The sequence below is a fragment of the Rutidosis leptorrhynchoides genome, chromosome 5, assembly GCF_046630445.1.
Source record: "Rutidosis leptorrhynchoides isolate AG116_Rl617_1_P2 chromosome 5, CSIRO_AGI_Rlap_v1, whole genome shotgun sequence".
Classification (NCBI taxonomy): Eukaryota; Viridiplantae; Streptophyta; class Magnoliopsida; order Asterales; family Asteraceae; genus Rutidosis; species Rutidosis leptorrhynchoides.
The window spans coordinates 389815627-389835497 of NC_092337.1; the positions used below are offsets into that span (position 1 = coordinate 389815627).

The 19871-nt window shown below is 34.1% G+C and overlaps 4 protein-coding genes across 4 annotated transcripts; 1 reads left to right on the forward strand and 3 right to left on the reverse strand.

The window, feature by feature from the left end:
• Positions 1-3350: 3350 nt before the first annotated feature.
• On the forward strand, positions 3351-6985 carry LOC139846837 (protein THYLAKOID FORMATION1, chloroplastic-like). The gene is made up of 5 exons (XM_071836370.1): positions 3351-3728; positions 4849-5119; positions 6014-6230; positions 6430-6545; positions 6674-6985. The coding sequence occupies exons 1-5, from the start codon at positions 3527-3529 to the stop codon at positions 6735-6737; spliced, it is 870 nt and encodes a 289-aa protein (XP_071692471.1). The 5' UTR covers positions 3351-3526; the 3' UTR covers positions 6738-6985.
• Positions 6986-10146: 3161 nt separating this feature from the next.
• LOC139849811 (uncharacterized) lies at positions 10147-10593 on the reverse strand. Its single transcript, XM_071839433.1, has one exon. It carries the CDS (start codon positions 10591-10593, stop codon positions 10147-10149), a length of 447 nt encoding a protein of 148 aa, XP_071695534.1.
• Positions 10594-10689: 96 nt separating this feature from the next.
• Positions 10690-11286, reverse strand: LOC139849813 (uncharacterized mitochondrial protein AtMg00310-like). Its single transcript, XM_071839434.1, has one exon. The coding sequence runs from the start codon at positions 11284-11286 to the stop codon at positions 10690-10692; it is 597 nt and encodes a 198-aa protein (XP_071695535.1).
• Positions 11287-11572: 286 nt separating this feature from the next.
• On the reverse strand, positions 11573-12079 carry LOC139849814 (secreted RxLR effector protein 78-like). The gene has a single exon (XM_071839435.1). The coding sequence runs from the start codon at positions 12077-12079 to the stop codon at positions 11573-11575; it is 507 nt and encodes a 168-aa protein (XP_071695536.1).
• Positions 12080-19871: the final 7792 nt, after the last annotated feature.

Genomic DNA, 19871 nt, shown 5'->3' on the forward strand with positions numbered 1-19871 from the left:
AAGTAATTTTTGATGAAGATGATGATTAGTTTACTGGAAATTTCGTTCCTAAGAGTGTGTGTGTGTTTAGAGAGAATTAGAAAGAGAATTGGAAGTGAAATGGATTGATTGGTGAGTGGTGAATGATGAATGGGGTTAAAAGGAGTTCTAGTTAGTTGACTAGTTCATGGTAGAAGTTAAATTTGATTAGTCATGCATGACATAATCAAGAGTGGAATCCCATGCTAGTTCCTATTGGTATATACTCATAGTAAGTACGTCTAGAAGCTGTGTATAATACGGGTACGAATACTGAATGACTACGAGTAGAATTGTTGATGAAAATGAATGGAAATGTAATTGTAAGCATTTTTGCTAAGTAGAAGTACTTTGATATGTGTCTTGAAGTCTTTCAAAAGTGTACTAATACACCTTAATACACTACATGTATATTCATTTTAACTGAGTCGTTAAGTCATCGTTAGTCGTTACATGTAGTGTTGTTTTTGAAAGCTTTAAGTTAACGATCTCATTTAATGTTGTTGAAAGTTTTAAATCAAATTTTAACACATTTTTAATAAAGCGATATTAACCCAAACAAAAAAAAAATTCCGAGCTGACCTGGCCCTTGGACCCCGCCAGGGGTTGCCACCCCTTGGACCCCGCTATCAGGGGCGCTGCCCCCGAACCCCCGTCATAATTAAGATAAGTTCAAAAAGTGTGCACTCCACACTTTCTCAAACTTGTTCGATATTTATCAAGGTTATTTTGGTTAACAAATTAATCCCATTACACTTAAATCATATTGGTGACACAAATCACCAACAATGAATATATCTTAATATGATACATATGTATTTAGTAAGGTGTTGCTATAACGATAATCGTTATATATATCGTTTCGAGTTTCATAATTCAATAGTCTCATTTTATGTATATAACTCATTGTTAATATACCTAGTGAGATACTTACTTTTCATAATATCATGTTAGCTATATACATATCCATATATATATATATATATATATATATATATATATATATATATATATATATATATATATATATATATATATATATATATATATATATATATATATCATATAGTTTTTATAAGTTTTAACGTTCGTGAATCGCCGGTCAACTTGGGTGGTCAATTGTCTACATGAAACCTATTTCAATTAATCAAGTCTTAACAAGTTTGATTGCTTAACATGTTGAAAACATTTAATCATGTAAATATCATCTTCATTTAATATATATAAACATGAAAAAGTTCGGGTCACTACATCACCCCCTTCTAACGGTCTCTTTGTGGGCCCACTATTTTCTTTTTTGTCCCCCCCCCCCCAATGGCTACATAATTTAATTTTTAGTTTTTTTTTTCTTTTACATATTTATTTACCTATCTATATATACATACACATACTACACAAACAAAACCACTCAACCCACTCAACACTCTCAATCTTTATTTAAACTCAAACACTTTTATACACTCCCAATCTTCCATTCAAAAAAAAAAAACGTCTCAACAAAATAACAACGATTTCTTTAACCATATGTTAAACAATCCAATCTCGTCACCGAATCATTCATCATCGAACCAAGCTAGCAATTCGTCTCCAAGCCAAACTAGTTTTTCTCAACAACAACAATTTGTCCCATCACAACAACTACCATTTCAACAACAATTACAATTTGTTCAACCACCAACACTACCATTTCAACAACAATTACAATATCAAAACATGAATCCATACTATACACAACCACAATTTCCTATCCCCCAACAACAATTCTTTTCACAATCTCAACAACAAACTTCCATACAATTTGCCACAACATATAACAAACCGACGCTTGAAAGCGTACCCGAAACACAACCCGAGACCGAAAAACAAAAATCTAAAAGAAAGGGAAAATCTAAAGTAGGCGAAGGAAGTGAAAAGCAGAAAAGTCAATTAATGAATTGGACTCCGGAAGAAGAAGTAATTTTGGCCGAACGTTGGCTCGATGCGACGGAAAATCTGAAAATTAGAAATTCACAATCGGCCGATTCGTTTTGGACTACGGTTGTATCCAACTATAATCAAGTCGCCGATCGAAAAAGAAACAACGATCAAATAACCGGGAAATGGACGAAAAAGGCAAGAGATATCAAAGTTTTTATTAGTATTTACAACCAATTAAAAAAAAAAATTTGGCAAGTGGAGCTAATGACGCGGATATCATTGAAACGGCGGGTGATGAATATCGGAAGCGTCAAAGTGCCGTGTTTACGCATTACAAAGCATGAAAAGTACTCAGAAGGTGTCCGAAGTTTTCTGTCCCGGATGGCATAATGACATCCCGTAGGCGTAGGCGTCCAATACCCGAGTCACCGATCACTTTGGGGGACGATCAACCTTTAAGGGTTGATCCAAACCCCGATCACACTACTTTATTCGGGGAAGACGCAATCCGACATCCACCGGGTCGACTAGCCGGTAGAAAAATCGGAAAGAGTTCGGCTTCGTCCGATGCCGCCTCGTCTTGTTCATCCGAAGAAGTTTGTTCTCAACTGTTGGTCGCTCAAAAAGAAATTCCTTTAACCCAAAAACAAAAACACCAATCGTCTTTAATGAAAGTAATGAATCGCGTCTTTCAAATTTTCAACACAAGCATCAACCCGGACTTGCCAACGGAAGACCAACAAATACTTCAAAAGTATCGACAAAAAATGAAGACGATCTTGTTAACCGACGAAGACACCGAAGAACAACAAAACGAAGACGAAGACGAAGACGAAGAAGACGACCTGACACCACTCGAGTAGCTCTTTTTTAATAATAAGTTCGTATTTGTTTTTTATTAATAATGCAACGTTTTTTTTTTTTTTTTTTTTTATGTATTGTCTTTTATTTTTAATTATGTAATGTTTTTTAATTTCTTAATAATGTAATATTTTAATCTTATTTAATAAAATGTTATTGGTATTTATTTTATGTATTTAAATAATAATTTAAAATTTGTTAAAGTTTGAAATGGAGTATATGATTGTGAGTGTTTAGTGAAAGGAATGTGAAAGGAATGTTAAAGAGTTTATGCTGATGTGACGCTGATATGGAGGAGAGAAGTTCAGTGAAAGAAGTGTATGATTGTATGTGGCCCTTAATGAAAAACTATATGATTTTTCTTAATACGTGGAGTTTTTTCAATCTGAGATTCTTAAAAAACAAGAAAAAAGTCACGTCAGCATCATATTAGTCCAACGTGTAACATATCTACTGGCTACTAAAAGTCACAAGTGACAACTCATCCTGCTGTTGCAATGGATAACACAAGAGATAAGCCACACATTTTCAACCTCACTTGACCCCTTCCTTATTTTTCCTATTTTTCCCCCCTGCAACTCCACTTTGCAATGTCTTCCCTTTTCAATTAAAATATGATCTAATCTAATAATATATTCATATACTTCTTTCATTCTTATTAAAATTTGTATTTGTATTCCATTGTTGTTGCATTTTGTGTTTGTAACAAACTAATAACAATAGTACACAAATGGCTGCAGCTGTTGCTTCAATTTCATTTTGTGGAGTCACTCACTCATCATCATCATCAGAAAGAAAAATATATCTCCCATCTCTTGTTTCCAATTTTAACGCCTTTAAGGTTTCTACTAGTTTCTCTTGTCATTCCAGTAACTTTCGATCCTCAAAATCGACTTCTCGTTTCGTTGTCCATTGCATGTCCCCCGGATCAGGCAAGTTCAGTCTTTTCACACTTATAATTTATTTTTTTATAAAAATTATATATATGCATTAGCAATGTAGTAATCTAGACTTTAGTAGGGGAAATAGCTAAAAGGGTAACATAGTATTAGATAAATGTATATCAGTTAGAGATAGGAAGTGTATCTCCATGATATTTTCAATATTGGTTAGGATTTTTGTATGATTGTATTATCAAATTCAACATGTAAAAGTCGGATGCCAACAATATACCAGGGTTCGAACCTGCGCCAACATTTGCCAATAACTTTCAATAGCAATGCACTCCATCACGATTTTCAGTAATCAGTTTTCATCTATATCCGCTTAAATCTTTCTGATTGATCAACAATAGACACAGTTAATGAGACAATCAAAACAGAAAACTGATCGGAATTTTGGTTTAAATTTTAGTGGGTTTCGTGGTGTGCTTTTCGGGTCGTATTCGGTGTGCTCCGTTTCCATGTTTTCATTTCGAGTGCTTGCCTTGATGTGGTCATGTGATATGTTGGTTAAAAAGGTGGTTTCCTTTCTAGAGTGATCTTTCATGTGTTGCTATATGTTTGAGTGTAATAGTTTTATGTTCGTTGTTGTTGGTTTTCAATTGACCTAGTCATGTTTAGATTCGTGTGTTAGTGTCGATTGTCGAATCGGGTTGAAGTCATTGCAGTGTAGAAGGTTCGGTGGAGGGTCGTCGTGTTATGTGATCATGTTTGTTCTTTCTAGCATCTTGATAGTTTATTTCTATTAATATAATTATAATTATTGCCTTTCAAAAAAAAAAAAAAAATAATAATAATGAGACCAGAGGAGTAGTAGATTTTACTATGGCAAATTGTCAAAAAGGGTAACATAAGATAGTAATATTGCAAATGTGGGGTATGTACAATTTTCTTGCTTGTTAGTAGTTAACACAATAAACGGATTTCAGCCGTTCCAAAAAAATATAAAAATAAAAGAATAAACGGATGAGGAAACTTTCCCGCGTGCACTTGAGGGTAAGTATTTTTTATTCAAAACTATATTGTCTAACCGGGGGTATCTATGTCTGTTTCTGACCCTTTCTCATGCACCCAAAGTTTTATTATTGACATTTGGTTTTGGATTGATCAGATATACCACCACCAGTGTCCGAGACAAAATCCAAGTTTCTGAATGCTTATAAACGTCCGATACCAAGTATATACAACACGGTGCTTCAAGAACTAATTGTACAGCAACATTTAATGAGATACAAAAAGACGTATCAATATGATGCAGTATTTGCTTTGGGTTTTGTTACGGTTTTTGACCAACTTATGGAAGGATACCCAAGTGATGCTGATAGAGAAGCAATCTTTCAAGCTTACGTTAACGCGCTAAATGAGGACCCACAACAATACAGGTCCATTTTCTATCCACTCAACCTCTAAGGATTCAAGGGCAAGTATAAAAAATAGATTGAAAGTTCAAATTTTAAACTTCTTCTGGTTACCTACATTATAAGGTTCAATGTGATTTTCAAAGGCGTCTTAGGGACATGTGCGAAGCTTTTAACCGCACACCGCTCAAAATTTTAAAATACCTATATAATTATCCATTGATTTACATATTTTTTTCATAAATCAAATCAGGAAAATGTTTACAGTATCAAACAGTTTAATTGCACATGGATTTTTTTTCTATTGATAACTTTTTAGTATTATTATCCTTTTTTTTTAACAGCGATTGGGATCACCCGAGGGGGACTAAACCACTCGTTGCGATCATCTCCCGTTTCGACTATGCCAATGCAGCGATAATAACCCCGCCCCCATCGCTGCCCGGGAGGAAACCTTGAAACCGATCTAAGGACACGGCCAAGTACAACCCCCCTTCCCCTTCACCTCCCAAACGATATGGGAAAGGTGCCATGGGTGAATACTTCATGGCAGAGATGAAATTGTGTTTTTAATATGTAGCCAACGGGGATCGAACTCCTGACTCCCCCAAGGGAAGCAGACCACCAACCGCTGGACCACATCACAACTAGTATTATTATCCTTTTATATGCATTAATTAAAAAAACGTTTACAAAGGCTGTTTTTTTATAATTCGACTAATGAGACGTCCTGGTAATTTTAAGTTACCTTTTTCTTGACAAAAATGAATCACAGTTCCTGGAATATGCGAAATGATCTTTTGTTAACTACACTTAAATTTTGGTAGTTATGTGATCTATTTCTGATATATGCTCTTTTGCGTATATAATGAATGAACACTAATATGACTAAATTATGTTAACCAATTACTACTGCAGGGCTGATGCACAGAAATTGGAAGCATGGGGCCGTGCTCAAAATCCGACTTCGTTGGTTGACTTTTCGTCTAAAACAGGGGAGGTTGAGGACATTTTAAAGGATGTTGCAGCAAGAGCAGGAGGCGGTGGTAATTTTAGCTATAGTCGTTTCATTGCTGTTGGCTTGTTTCGTCTTCTAGAATTGGCAAATGCTACGGACCCCACCATTTTAGAGAAGGTAATTAAAAGTCTATCGGTCCATCATTCATCATATGGCCTTTTATTGTCATCTCGATACTGCTAGGCCAATGTCCATCTTTTCCACATTTCTGTAGAAAAATTAAAATTTGCGTAACATTTTGGTGTTTGACCCAATGTGCCCTGCGGATTGAGATATACACTTGAAATTTATTAAGTTATTTTTTTCGGCGTTTCAGCTTTGTGCAGCACTTAATATCAACAAGAAAAGTGTTGATAGGGACCTTGACGTTTACCGTAATCTGCTCTCAAAGCTTGTTCAAGCAAAAGAACTTCTAAAAGAATATGTCGAAAGGTACTTTTAAAAGAATTTTGTCATCTAATATCTTGTTAATTTTGAAACTTTAATAGCCCTTAACTAATACCAAAATATTAGTATAGTTATAGTTATGTTTATTAAGCCTTTAAGTTTCGCTGTTGCAGGGAGAAGAAGAAGCAACAAGAAAGAAGCGAACCTCAAAAGGCTAACGAAGCCGTAAAAAACTGATTGTCAGATAACGGACATGTCTGAAAGTATCGAGAGATTACATATATGAAGCTAGCTAATAAAAGTTTTAAATTTCGTTCAGTGTAAATTTTGCTATCATACAACCTTTTATTTGTCAAGTTTCTTGATGTATCTATTGTGAAAAATATGATACCCAATCATTATACAAATTCTAACAAGTATCTAGTGTTCATCTTGATTTGTAAAATTACTATTACGAATTAGTATAATGATTGGTCACCCTTTCAGTCTGTTCTGCTATCTGTTGATGAAATTTCATGTTATTACATCATCAATTCCTTGTAATGTTTTTGAATATTTATGTTTAAGAAATTTGAATACGAGTATATATTTATACATGCTACCGATGACTCGATGAGCAAGGCCTAGCCCAGTCTTTTTGGGCCCTGTCCAGTACTATGAGCAACTCCCTTCCTCTCAAACAAGGAACTAGTCATGTTTCACCATTCATCGGGTGCAAAAAAAATCGGTTTTTACGGTTTACGGTATTGGTTTTTTGAAAATCTAGTTTGGTTTCGGTTTTTGTTCGGTTTTAACAGTTCGAAATTGGTTTTTTGTTATTTTCAACCGGGTTTTAAATGTTCAAAATCAGTTTTTTCGATTTTTAAACGGTTTTTCTTTTGAGCAGCGAGATTGAAGTCACTGAAGGGTGACCACCAAAGAAGTTCACACCACCCGATCATATCTGTTTTACATGTCAAGTATGTTCCACCGAACAACTGCCATAGGACAGGCTCTGTGTGTAGTCACCCTTGGGAATCACCCCTGAACAACTGTCATAGGAGAGACTCTGACATCGATGCCTCTAGTGAACTCCATAATCAACTACAAAGCAAATTGTATTATGAAATTCTCAGAAGGGCTGTAACCACTCAGCTAAATGGAGATGGTTTTTTTCAACCGGTTTACCGGTTCGATTTTTCTAGGTTTTATTTCAGATTCGAGTTCGATTTTCTCCCGGATTCGATTTTAAACGGTTCGACTATTAGCGGTTCAATTGTTTTTTCCAAATTCGATTTTTAACGGTTTGATTTTTATACGTATAAACATCTATAAATTATATTAACAACATAATCATAAATTATAATGCTTAAACAATATATATATATATATATATATATATATATATATATATATATATATATATATATATATATATATATATATATATATATATATAATCGCAACTTTTATTCAAACCATACAATTTTACAACTAAAAATAATAATACGAATATATTTTGAGCTTCGGCATGACCATCACCCAGAAACGTATTCGTGTACTGAGTATATCGAGCTTTGGCATGGCCGTCACTCGTTATACTTAAGTTTATTAGTAGTCGTTGTCTTCATTCAACATTCCATATACATTTATCGATTCCGGATCAATGTCTTCAAATTCACCTTCTTCTAATTCGGTAGTCGGAGGTGATAGTCCTGTTTCGACTTCTTCATTAACAATAACTTCTTCAACGTCTTGTAACATAGGACCTTCCGACAATATTTGATTTTAGATCCTACCCACACTGTCCAAATAATCTTTCAAACAAACATACACTTCCACGGCTTCGGGAGTTAGTCTTGACATTCTTTTGAAAATAATTCGACCCCTAACGTAAAAGGCCTATTAGGAAGGAACCATTGAAGCTTGAACGATAGTAAGTCACAAGCTATAGCCGCTAAAATTGGATAGTTGATTCCTTTTCTTTCCAATAAGCAAGGATATCAAAGTTGGCAAATTATTCGGGATCTAAATATATTACAAAGTCTTAACCATGTCCAATATAATTTCTCAATTTGCTTGTTGGGGCCGATGAACGTTAACACTTACTACCATCTTCATGTAATTGGTTAATAAAGTTTATATTTCGCAGGTCATTCGTGACAATATTGATCCGGCCTAAAAAGGAACAACCATTTAGTTTTGGCGTTCACCATATTTTATGCATGAATTTCAAACAATTTATTAAAATTACCGTTATATTTAAAAACTTCTCTATTGCAAATCCAAGTTTTCCACTATGTTTCTTACAGTATTAAATATTCTACCCCTTATATTTATAGTTAATTATAAGTTTATAACATATACTCCGTAAATGTTATCTTCCAAACATTTGACACAAAATGTCAACTAACGGTCGTTAAAGAATTGATGAAAAAAATAGAGTCGTTATATTATATATTTAATTACCAAAATAAATAGCTGTCCCATTAATTTATATAACCATTATAAACTTTTTGTAACGATCTGCGTAAATAAATATAAATGTCTAAATTATTGATGCGTTGATCCGCTGCATCATATGGGCATCTAAATTTGTTCTATACTCACCGGTGAGTTTAAGGCTTGACCCATGGGGTTCCGTGACACTACTTGTTTTTCGAATTTACCACTATTTTTTTTACTGTACAGGACACCATTAAATTTAATAATGGGACCACATATATTTTTAGAATTTATAATTTGATAGTTTGGAACAATAAAATATTTGAAATTAGTCCACTTATGATTTTATAGTACGGGTTTTTTTTGAATATTTAAACAAAAAGTTAAACAAAACTTTTTTTTTTTTTTTTTTTTTTTAATTTCTTAGGCCCCTTTGTATACGGTGGTTGTTGTAATAACAATAGTAAAAAATATGAACAACCTTGTATTTTGCAAGTATTATCTAATACGTAGTATTATGTTTGGGTTTTGGGTGCGACCCGATTTGACCCGACATATTCAATATTTTGTGCAAGAAAGTTATCGAATAAATTTTTGTGACCTCATTAAATTTTGATCCTAGAATAGCCACTATCTATACTATATCATTGTTTTTGACTAATGACGTATTGTGCGTTCTTTAAGGGTCATATATATATCTACATAATAATTTACTCCGTATATTGATTGCGTATTAAATTATATAATGCTAATTGCATGCATAAAATTTCTACGTATGATGTCAGCATGGGCACACGTATATGCATGGAAATATTTACCACGCAATTGCTAATGCTAACATTGACGTAATTGATATACTTATATAATCAGTGTTGTAAAGACGGCTGAAACGGGCGCCGCAACGGACGCAACCTTGTATATATAATATATAATGAAGCTATAAACTTGATTAATTCTAAAACATTACGATGTATCATATCATAATATATTGATATTGATATGTGCATTCATTAATTTGCATATATTGATTAGCTAGCTAACTTCTTTAATTTTTTTTGGTAATGGATTTTACCCGGTGAATCTTATTATAAAGAATAAAGAATGTTTACAAATACGCACAAACAGTTATAGGTAAATCCTATAACCTCTCAAAAAACCAAGCTACATCTAGCCAAACATAGAAAGAGCTAACAGCTCACTTACACACATAACATAAAAAGACTCAAGATATCTTCCAATCCGATTTCAATCTTAGCATCTGTGGAGTCTTCTTCCATTTGATGGTCATTAACTTCAACCTAACAGTAGCATAAATGTCTTTATAAACTTGATCCACCGATCTCTTTTTCTTCTTAAACAAGCGATTGTTTCTCTCCTGCCACACACTATAGATAGTAGCCGTAAATAACAACTTGACCACAATGATTCGAGCAATCCTTCTTTTAGCAAATGGGCTAACCAGCAATGTAAAATCTTTCCATGCATTGCTAAAAATAGGAAATTCCATATGATTTTTCACATGATTCCAAACCTGAAGAGAATACGGGCAATTGAAGAACAAATGGTCATGTGAATCTGAAACCTGCTCACATAACGAACAAAGCAAAACTTGATTCTCCGAAACTTCCCAATGTTTGAGCTTGTCTTGAGTCTTTAACTTTTCTCCCATAAGCAGCCACAAAACAAAAGTATGCTTAGGAATATTATTCGAGAAACAAATAATCGAAGCCCACGGAACCTGATTGGATTTGCCGCGAATAAACTCTCATACAAGGTGGATCGAGAAATCATGTAAATTACCATCAATATCACGCCATTTAATAGCATCTGGGACCGAAGAAAGATCCGGGGCTGAAATCGTGGCAAGTTGAGGAAAACGAGACAACCAACTAACTGGCCAATTCATATTATTTGCTAGAACCATATCCTTGATCGAGAATGAAGGATCATAACCCTCCTGGTATATCATTCTAGTCGAAACTAAGTCTGCGAGAGGGCCAAAGTCACACCATATATCGTACCACATCGAAGTAATCTCACCATTATTAACAATATGAATAAATCTTCCTTTAACCAGCTCACGAACTTCAAGAATTTTCCGCCAACTCCAACTGGCATTTGGCTGAGTATCAATGTTCCAAAAGTTTCGACCTGCAAGCTTATGAGTGTGAATCCAACGGACCCATAAGGAATCTTTGTGTGAGATAAGCCTCCAAATATGAGTCAAAATAAGAGCAGAGTTCCACTCGGAAAGACTCTTTATCCCCAAACCTCCTTCTGTTTTTGGTAAGCAAACATCTTTCCATTTAACTTTCGATTTTCCTTTTTTGAGCGTACGTTGGCACCATAAGAATCCTCTCATCAAGGATTCAATTTATTTTAACGTAGCACATGGAAGAACGAAGACGGATTGCCAATAAACTTGCATTGAAGACAAAACTAAAACAATCAGTTGAAGTCTATCTGCAAAAGATAAAAAACGATTTTTCCACTTCTCCACCCTATTCCTTACGTTATCGACAAGAACCTTACAATCACGATAATAAAGTTGTGAAGAAATCAATGGAACTCCTAAATATTTAATCGGAAGCGATCCTTCCTCAAATGGCAAAATATTTAGAATCAGGTCTTTCGTGCTTTATCACACATTAGCAAAATAAGCTGTACTTTTCGGCAAACTTGAGACTAAACCTGACCAAGCTGTGAATTGGTGAAGAGTTTCGCTTATAGTAGTAACTAGTAACAGATACCAAATCCGCATGAGAGAAAATAAATAAATCATCAGCAAGACACAAATTAATAATCTTTTGTTCTTCACACTTCGGATGGTATTGAAATCCATCTGTCATTCGAGCTGAACGTGCTAATAAAAGAGACAAAATTTCCATGACCATCGTAAACAAATACGGAGACAGAGGATCTCCCTGACGTAACCCTCGATTGCCTTTAAAGTAACCATGTAACTCACCATTAATATTAAGCGAAAACGAGACAGTTGAAATGTATTTCATAATCCATCTCACCATGACACGATGAACACCGAACCGGGTCAAGACTACTTCCAGAAAATCCCATCTAACGGTATTATAAGCCTTTTGAATATCAACTTTAAAAGCACATCTTGGGACACCCGTATGTAAATGGTAATTTCGCATTAGCTCTTAAGTAAGAAGAATAATATCAGAAATTCTGCGACCCGAAACGAACGCCGATTGATTAATATTAATAACATCATCAAGAACCTCCTTTATACGATTAGCAATAATTTTACTAATGCATTTATATAGGACATTACAACAAGAAATCGGGCGATAATCAGTAACTTTGCTTGGAGTTTCAACCTTTGGAATCAAAGCAATAACCGTGTGATTAATTTCAGTCAGTAATTGGCCATTAGAAAAAAAGTCTTGAACAGCTCTAACAATATCATCACCAATAATATTCCACGTAGACTTGAAAAACTCGGCGGTATAGCCATCTGGACCAGGCGACTTATTGTTCCCAATATCAAAGATTGCGGATTTAATTTCCGCTGCTAGAACTGGGCGTATCAAATAAGTAGCTTTATCATGAGAAATCTTACGAGTAAATAAATCACCTGGAATGTCGATCGGGGTGGAGTCCGAGGAATAACCCAGGAAGTTCATGAAATGCGATACAAAGCATGCTGGTACATCTCGCCCCTCCACAATGTTGCCCATATTGTCTTCCACTGTGAGAATATGATTTCTATGTTGTTTGCCTTTAACCACTTTATGAAAGAAGCTAGTATTATTATCACCCACACGCAGCCATTCAATCTTCGCTTTTTGTTGCAAAAATCGTTCCTCATCAATAACCGCAGAGTTATAAGCATGAAGTAAGTGGCAGTGTTCTTCTCTTGCGTCATTAGAAAAAGGATCCGAATCAAGCCGAATTTGAGCTTGATCAAGTTCAAGCCGTAACTGCACAACACGGTTATGAACATTAGCTTGTTGCCACATCAATCGTCTAAGAGGTTTCTTTAAATCACGCAACTTTTTAACAACTTGGAACATAAAGTGACCAACAAGAACCCTTTGCCATCCTTTCAACACAATATCATCAAAACCCTCTTTATAAACAATGAAGTTAGAAAACTTAAACGGTCTAATATTCGAGTTGTAAGAAGTTAGAATTTTCAACACCGCCGGACTATGATCAGAGATCCGATACAGAAGAAATACAGCATGTGCATTCGAAAATTCATTAATAAATATATCATTAGCCATAATTCTATCAATCTTTTTGAGGATACCTTCAGAAGCATTAGGTCTTTGATTCCAAGTAAAATGAAGACCCGACTGAGAAACATCACTCATGCTCATATGATTAACACATTCATGAAATTCTCGCATAGCCAATGTAATGTTAGACCCACCTACTGTTGAATCTTCAAGATTAAGAGAAACATTAAAGTCTCCCATAATCACCCAAGGGTGATTTCCCACAAAAATAGTATACTTACACAAATTGTCCCATAAATCTCGACGATGAATATAGTAGTTTTTGGCATAGACAATAGAGACATATGTGCGTTTGTCCTCACGAACAAAATGGATTAGACAGTGAACAACCTGATCCGACATATCAATCATAATAACATTCACTACAAGTGAATTCCAACCCATAATGATACGTGTACCACCTTGACATAAATTATTATTAGATGTCCATTGCCATTGGCGAAACACCAATGCACAGATATTACTAAGTTTACTTATATCAACATGAGACTCCAAAATAGCACAAAAACATAAATTATTACCCGTAACCACTTCTCGAATCTCTTTCTGTTTCAGGATGCTATTCAACCCCCGAATATTCCATGTAGCAAGGCTATTCATTGGGAAACTTTTTATAAGGTGTGCTTGCACCTTCAAAATTGTCCCCAAAATCAGTAGGATCCTTTTGGAATCCTTCTACGTCACTTTCCTCATCCTGTAATGCTTTATCCGGGAACTTTTGGATATCAGCAATATTATCATTATCCACGCCTAACGCACTGAAAGCATTACTTGTTTCCACCACTTCTTTATTATGAGAGGTACTAGGGATATGCTGCGATGTACTAGCTGAATGCTTAGTGTGTTACGATCGGTTAACAGGCATATACACTAGTTTCTGTTTTGATTTACCCACTGCAAAAGAAACACTTTTGCCCACATTATCTTTTTTGGTTTGCTTATTATGTTGCTTAGGAAGTACAAATCCATCATCGTCTACCTTTTTATTCTCAACCACTTTCGTTATTTGCTTTGGACATTGATTGTCATTATGACCAAAGATTGCACACATGTTACACCTTGGAGGCTTCCATTCATATTCAACATGAATAGTACTAATTGTTTTAGGCTTACCCAACGGGCTGGGAATTGCCACTCTTAGTTGTTCTTTCATCACATGTTCAGCAGGCACTTCAATTAATGCTCGAGCAAAATTAGGACGACCCCAAGATTCCTTGCACATAGTGCTAGTATATGAATCGAGCATGATTGGGATACCTACTTTTGACGCCATAATACTTAGTCCATCTTCAGTAAAACCCGTTAGTGGGATATCGTGCAATTTGACCCAAACTGGGATGCTATGTAATTCTTCTTTAGTCAATGCAATTTCAGGAGACCACTTATTCAAGATGATGGGAATATTTAGAATGATCCATGGACCTCCTTCTAGAACATTATTCATGCCACTCTCCGTATCAAACTTAAAGAAGAAGAAACCCTTGGCATTCATCATCACCTTTTCAAGACCAAACTTTCGCCACACATTAGTAACATAATTCTTGACAACCGGATACGCTACTCTTTTACCAAGAAAATAACCATATAGTGTGTTATTGTAACGTTCATTCACTTCAAGAACCGATGCTATTGGAATTTCAACATCAACATCATCTTCTAAATTACATGGACTAGCAACATATCGAAAGTTCACCTTTGAGTCAGCATGCTTACCATTCAATTTAGAGAGATAACTTGGGAATTGCTTAGAGCCATCATCACTCTTCTCCTGCATACTCGTCGTGTTAACAGCCACCACAGGAGTGTTTACAGGAACTTAAGATCTTTCTGAGTATTACAACCTCCTAACGAATCCAAATCAGGGAATTCTTTATTGAATTTAGTTCTTGGATCAACTTCATCGTCTGATGAATCCGTATGACCTTCAACTTTTTCACCTTCCTGATGTTCTCCACTCGACTCATGCACCTGCGAATCAATGGGTGAATTACGGTCACCTGTGTAGCGTCTGGTACTTTTAACACCATCAGAATCACCCTCCGAACTATCTTCCTTCCCATCTATCGTTTGACTGCGCAGAACCCTAGTTGGGGGTTTCGTTGCAGTATTTTTAACCCCTCCCGATGTTTTACCCATAACCAGTGAAGCAAGAGAGACCTGTTGGATTGAAGAGATTGATTGAAACCAGAAGGATGGACGAGATCGCCTTTATCACCCTAAGAAAACGGAGCAGCTAGGAGACCTTTGTCACATGATTATTTACTAACTTCTTTAATTAATTCGTATAGAAAACAAAATTTACACGTACTATGTTTTTTACAATAATAATAGCAATAGCAAAAACAACAATACCAATAGTAATACTAATAGTGATAGTAATAATAATAATAATAATAATAGTAATAATAATAATAATAATAATAATAATAATAATAATAATAATAATAATAATAAGGATAATATTATTATTATTAATGATGATAATAATAATATTAGTATTAATATTAATATTAATAAATAAAAATAGTAATAATAGTAGTAATAATAATAATATATTTATTTTTTTAAATAATAATAATAGTAATAATAATAATGATTGATAATAATAATAATAATAATAATAATAATAATAATAATATCATCATCATTCATCATCATTAATCATCATCATATTATTATTATTATTATTATTATTATTATTATTATTATTATTGTTATTATTATTATTGTTATTATTATTATTATTATTATTATTTATAATAAAATGATAATAATAATTCTATTAATATGGTCGATAATACGGCATGTGTTCACAGTAGTTGTGTTTGTTATTTCTCGATCCATCATCAAAAATAATTGAGAAAGATTTTGTATGGTATGATTATAACTAAAAAGTTTAATTCATATTCGACTTGAAACACTTTATTATATTAGTAATACTGTTTTATAACGAATGGATTAGAACCCACATCCACCCAAGGGCTAATCTACATGAAAGCCCGTAGAATCATGGGATACCACTAGTTTGAATTTTTTTTATTATATCGTACTCTTCAAATTGTATGTGACACCACTAAATTTAGTTGGAAGACCCCATAGATTTAAATTTGTAGTTATTTTGGAGTAAAAATCCGTTATACTCATCAAATTGTATATGACACTACTATTTCTAACTATTAAACCTCATATATTTCTAAATTTTCTTCAGGTAAACCACCATTAAGTAACATTCAAATATAATTAATACTAAAAAAATTTCGGGACCCCATTGAGTTTTATTTCTGGAATCGTCACTGCATCCACCTTTTTTATTATTAAATATTTTTTGAACGACGGTTAGGAGTCCCTCACGGAGGGTCAAACGCGATGTCGACACCCACCCATACACTCAATTATTTTCTTGGTACAAATTATTACAATCCTACCGCCCCTCAGGTGAAAATCGGCTAACACGAAGAATCCATACGGGAATCGTGTGTGGTAAAACCCCTCGAGTGATGACCGACTGATGTGTGCAGCGGTGTGTACGAAATACTATTATTTTTTACTACGAAATGCTATTAAATACGATACAATTTACACAAGTTATTTATTTATTTATAGAATGGATATACCTAAACTCTGCTACAACACTATAGGCAGTGTACCTAATCGTAGAGTGGTATAGTTTTTAGTAAGTCCGGTTCGTTTCAGAGGGAGACGGCTTATTTTACACTATATTTTTATATAACTATATTTGTACAAAATATAAATATATATTACAATTATATTATTATAAAAGGGGGGTTTTACCGTTTAATGACTGGTTTGTCAATTTTATATTTTAAGCGAAGCGTAAAGTAAATGACGATATTTAACTAACGATAAAATAAATAACAATAAATAACAGTACGAGGAAATATGAAATAAAATATATTATGCTTATTTAAACTTTCGTACTCATGATGTTTGACGTTTTGATTTTAATTTATTACCCTGGGTTAATTGTTCTTTGTCCTGAATTATTTGATAAGTCCATCTGGTTTTGTCGATAATAGTCCATCGGTCATAATTATAAAGTGCGAGGGTCTTCGCCAAATTAACCTTATACCCGAAGTGAAATATTCCGACTAATTGGGGACTTAAACTGTAATAAGGTCTTAATACTTTGTTTAATGAATACACCAGGTTATCGATTGCGTTTAATCCAAGGTTTTAATACTTTGTTAACAATTACACCAATTACTCTTAAATGTAATCCACCCCTGTTTTAATGAGTCCGTTGACTATTAATCCATCCCCGTGTCCGGTCAAATGAACAATTATTAGTATTTATAAATATCCCGCCTACCGTACCCAGTCAAGCGTATGTGGTTATATATAAATACGTCAAATTATAAATCTCTATATTAAATTAACGAGATATCATTTAGTTAATATAAAGCCCATTAATAGCCCATAGTCCAATTTCCACAAGGGTCGGTCTTTTGTCCAAACCCCAATTATGGTCCAAAGTCCAATAACCCCGTCTTTAATATTTAGTCCAACATCACGATTACTTCGGCTTAAACAAGCATAATAATAACTTAAATACGAGACATTAATTTAAAAAGGAAGAACATAACTTATAGTGGTTATTAGTCGCGTAGTGTTACACGGACAGAACTCTGACTTTAAACCCGTAAAATAACCTTTATAGGCCAGATTTGATTTCTGTAGAGAAGAAAGATTGATTATGGTGTATTGGATTCGGCAGAAGGCACAGTATTTATAGGCCAGATTTGATTTCTGTAGCTCCGCGATCGCGATGGATTTAGGCATGGAAGCTCCGCGATCGCGAGACACCCATTTCCAGCTCACACTTGAATTTTAAACGTGGGCTGCTGAATTTTTTAATATATAATATAATATATATAATTTTATATAATTATATATATATTATATTATATTCTTGTGCATAGTTCACTTGTAATTTTAGCTCCGTTGTCTCGTACGTTGATAGTTGGTTCATGTCTCGATTTCGGATTTTCGGATGTCTTTTCGTATGATTTAATATCTTGTACTTTACGTTTTGCGGCTTGTACTCTTGTCATTTTTAGACATTTTTCATCAATAATTTCAACCACTTGGATTGTGTCTTGTACATTTGAGCTTTTTGGTCATTTGCGTCTTCAAATCGTCGTTTTCTTCTTTTGTCTCCGTACTTATTTATTTAAACGATTATTATATAAAAATAGAACAATAGTAACTAAAAGCTTTACATATTGGAAGGATATAGCGCCTAAATATATGTTCATTTGGAGCACTGTCAAATATCCCCACACTTGAACGTTACTTGTCCTCAATCAATACAGAACTTGAAATAGAATCACACTTCACTCAAATCACTTTTTTATTCTCACACTTTATACAACAGTGATTTTGATACGGCGGTATAAACAATGATAGTAACGATGTGGTTTACAGTCCCACATGACTATGAAAATTTAGATCCTTTAGGAAATTGGATCTTTATGAAAACATTTGATCTTTTGAAAATTCATTCTAGCTTTTACCCTAGATATGTTTTTCGGAATAACCCTTCACCGGTGTTTGCAAAATATTTTTGTGGGTTTTAGATTTTAAAATTTTAGCTCAAAACTTGCGGTTTTGTGTCACCTACTTGCTAACCTTGTATTGGGAAAGCAACACGTCCAGTATACTTGCTCCGTATATTACCTTTCGGTAAACTACCGTCCAGTTGTAAAGGAAAGCATTGAACAAGCAACTGTTAAGGCAATGTCTAATGACATGCATTTGTTCATGGTCCAAAAATGTGTCGGATGCAATTACTATCCTTTGTAGGAGAGATAGTAAAGATCACACTATAATTTTTCGGTCTGGCACAAGGTCCTGTCTTCGACCATGCTATGCAACCACTGTTCTTACGGTTAACACCCGATTTGGTTCAGGTGACCTAATGAATTCCATGTGAATTCTTAGGATTTTACGTTCAATGGTAATGAATGCATTGAAAATAGGTTTTCAGAAAACAAATCGGTTTTAATTTGATCAAAATATTTTCTCATTCAAGCTCGAGTTTAGATATCATTGAATTCCATGAGTTCGTAATTCTCAATCTTTAAATTCAATCTCAAGGATTGAGTAATATCAGGCTTAAATGATGATTTTTAATCATCTTTTCTGGGAGTCTGATTCATTAGTCTTATCAAGCTAATTTGCATGGCGCCCTCCCCATTTTACAAGATAGATCCTCTCATGGATAGGATAAGTCTGACCACTTGGCGACCATGTTTGATGCTGAGGTCCGTGGATTTCCCGCTGATTTTCGATAAAACTTTTCAAGGTTTTTCGTAGACTCTACAACTGGTCTGGATGACAACTTACTGACCTAAATCAAAGAAGCACATTTCTTTTTTGGAAGACTTTACTTCCTTTTAATGATGGAATTGATTCATCATGTAGATCCATCTTTTCTTCCATTTATATTACAATTTACCGGGTAAAACAGTTAATTTTATCCAAAACAAAAGCACCTACAATAACTTTACAGAAACATGTGATAGATAGTTTTTAATTGAAAAACTTGGTACATTCTCCTCACACTTGGCTTTTATTTATTTCTTTCTTTGCCTTTTTATTCTCCTATTTTCCATTTTAAATGAATTCAAGCATTTTAGGTTGTTTCTCAATTTATGTCCTT

What these genes read in the sequence shown, in the direction of transcription:
- LOC139849814 (XM_071839435.1), bottom strand. Translation starts at nt 12,079, where the DNA reads ATGCGAAATTACCATTTACATACGGGTGTCCCAAGATGTGCTTTTAAA.
- LOC139846837 (XM_071836370.1), top strand. Translation starts at nt 3,527, where the DNA reads ATGGCTGCAGCTGTTGCTTCAATTTCATTTTGTGGAGTCACTCACTCA. An exon ending in TTGCATGTCCCCCGGATCAG is followed by an intron (nt 3,729 to 4,848) that starts GCAAGTTCAGTC and finishes TGGATTGATCAG; the next exon opens with ATATACCACCACCAGTGTCC. An exon ending in GAGGACCCACAACAATACAG is followed by an intron (nt 5,120 to 6,013) that starts GTCCATTTTCTA and finishes TTACTACTGCAG; the next exon opens with GGCTGATGCACAGAAATTGG.
- LOC139849811 (XM_071839433.1), bottom strand. Translation starts at nt 10,593, where the DNA reads ATGGGAGAAAAGTTAAAGACTCAAGACAAGCTCAAACATTGGGAAGTT.
- LOC139849813 (XM_071839434.1), bottom strand. Translation starts at nt 11,286, where the DNA reads ATGAGAGGATTCTTATGGTGCCAACGTACGCTCAAAAAAGGAAAATCG.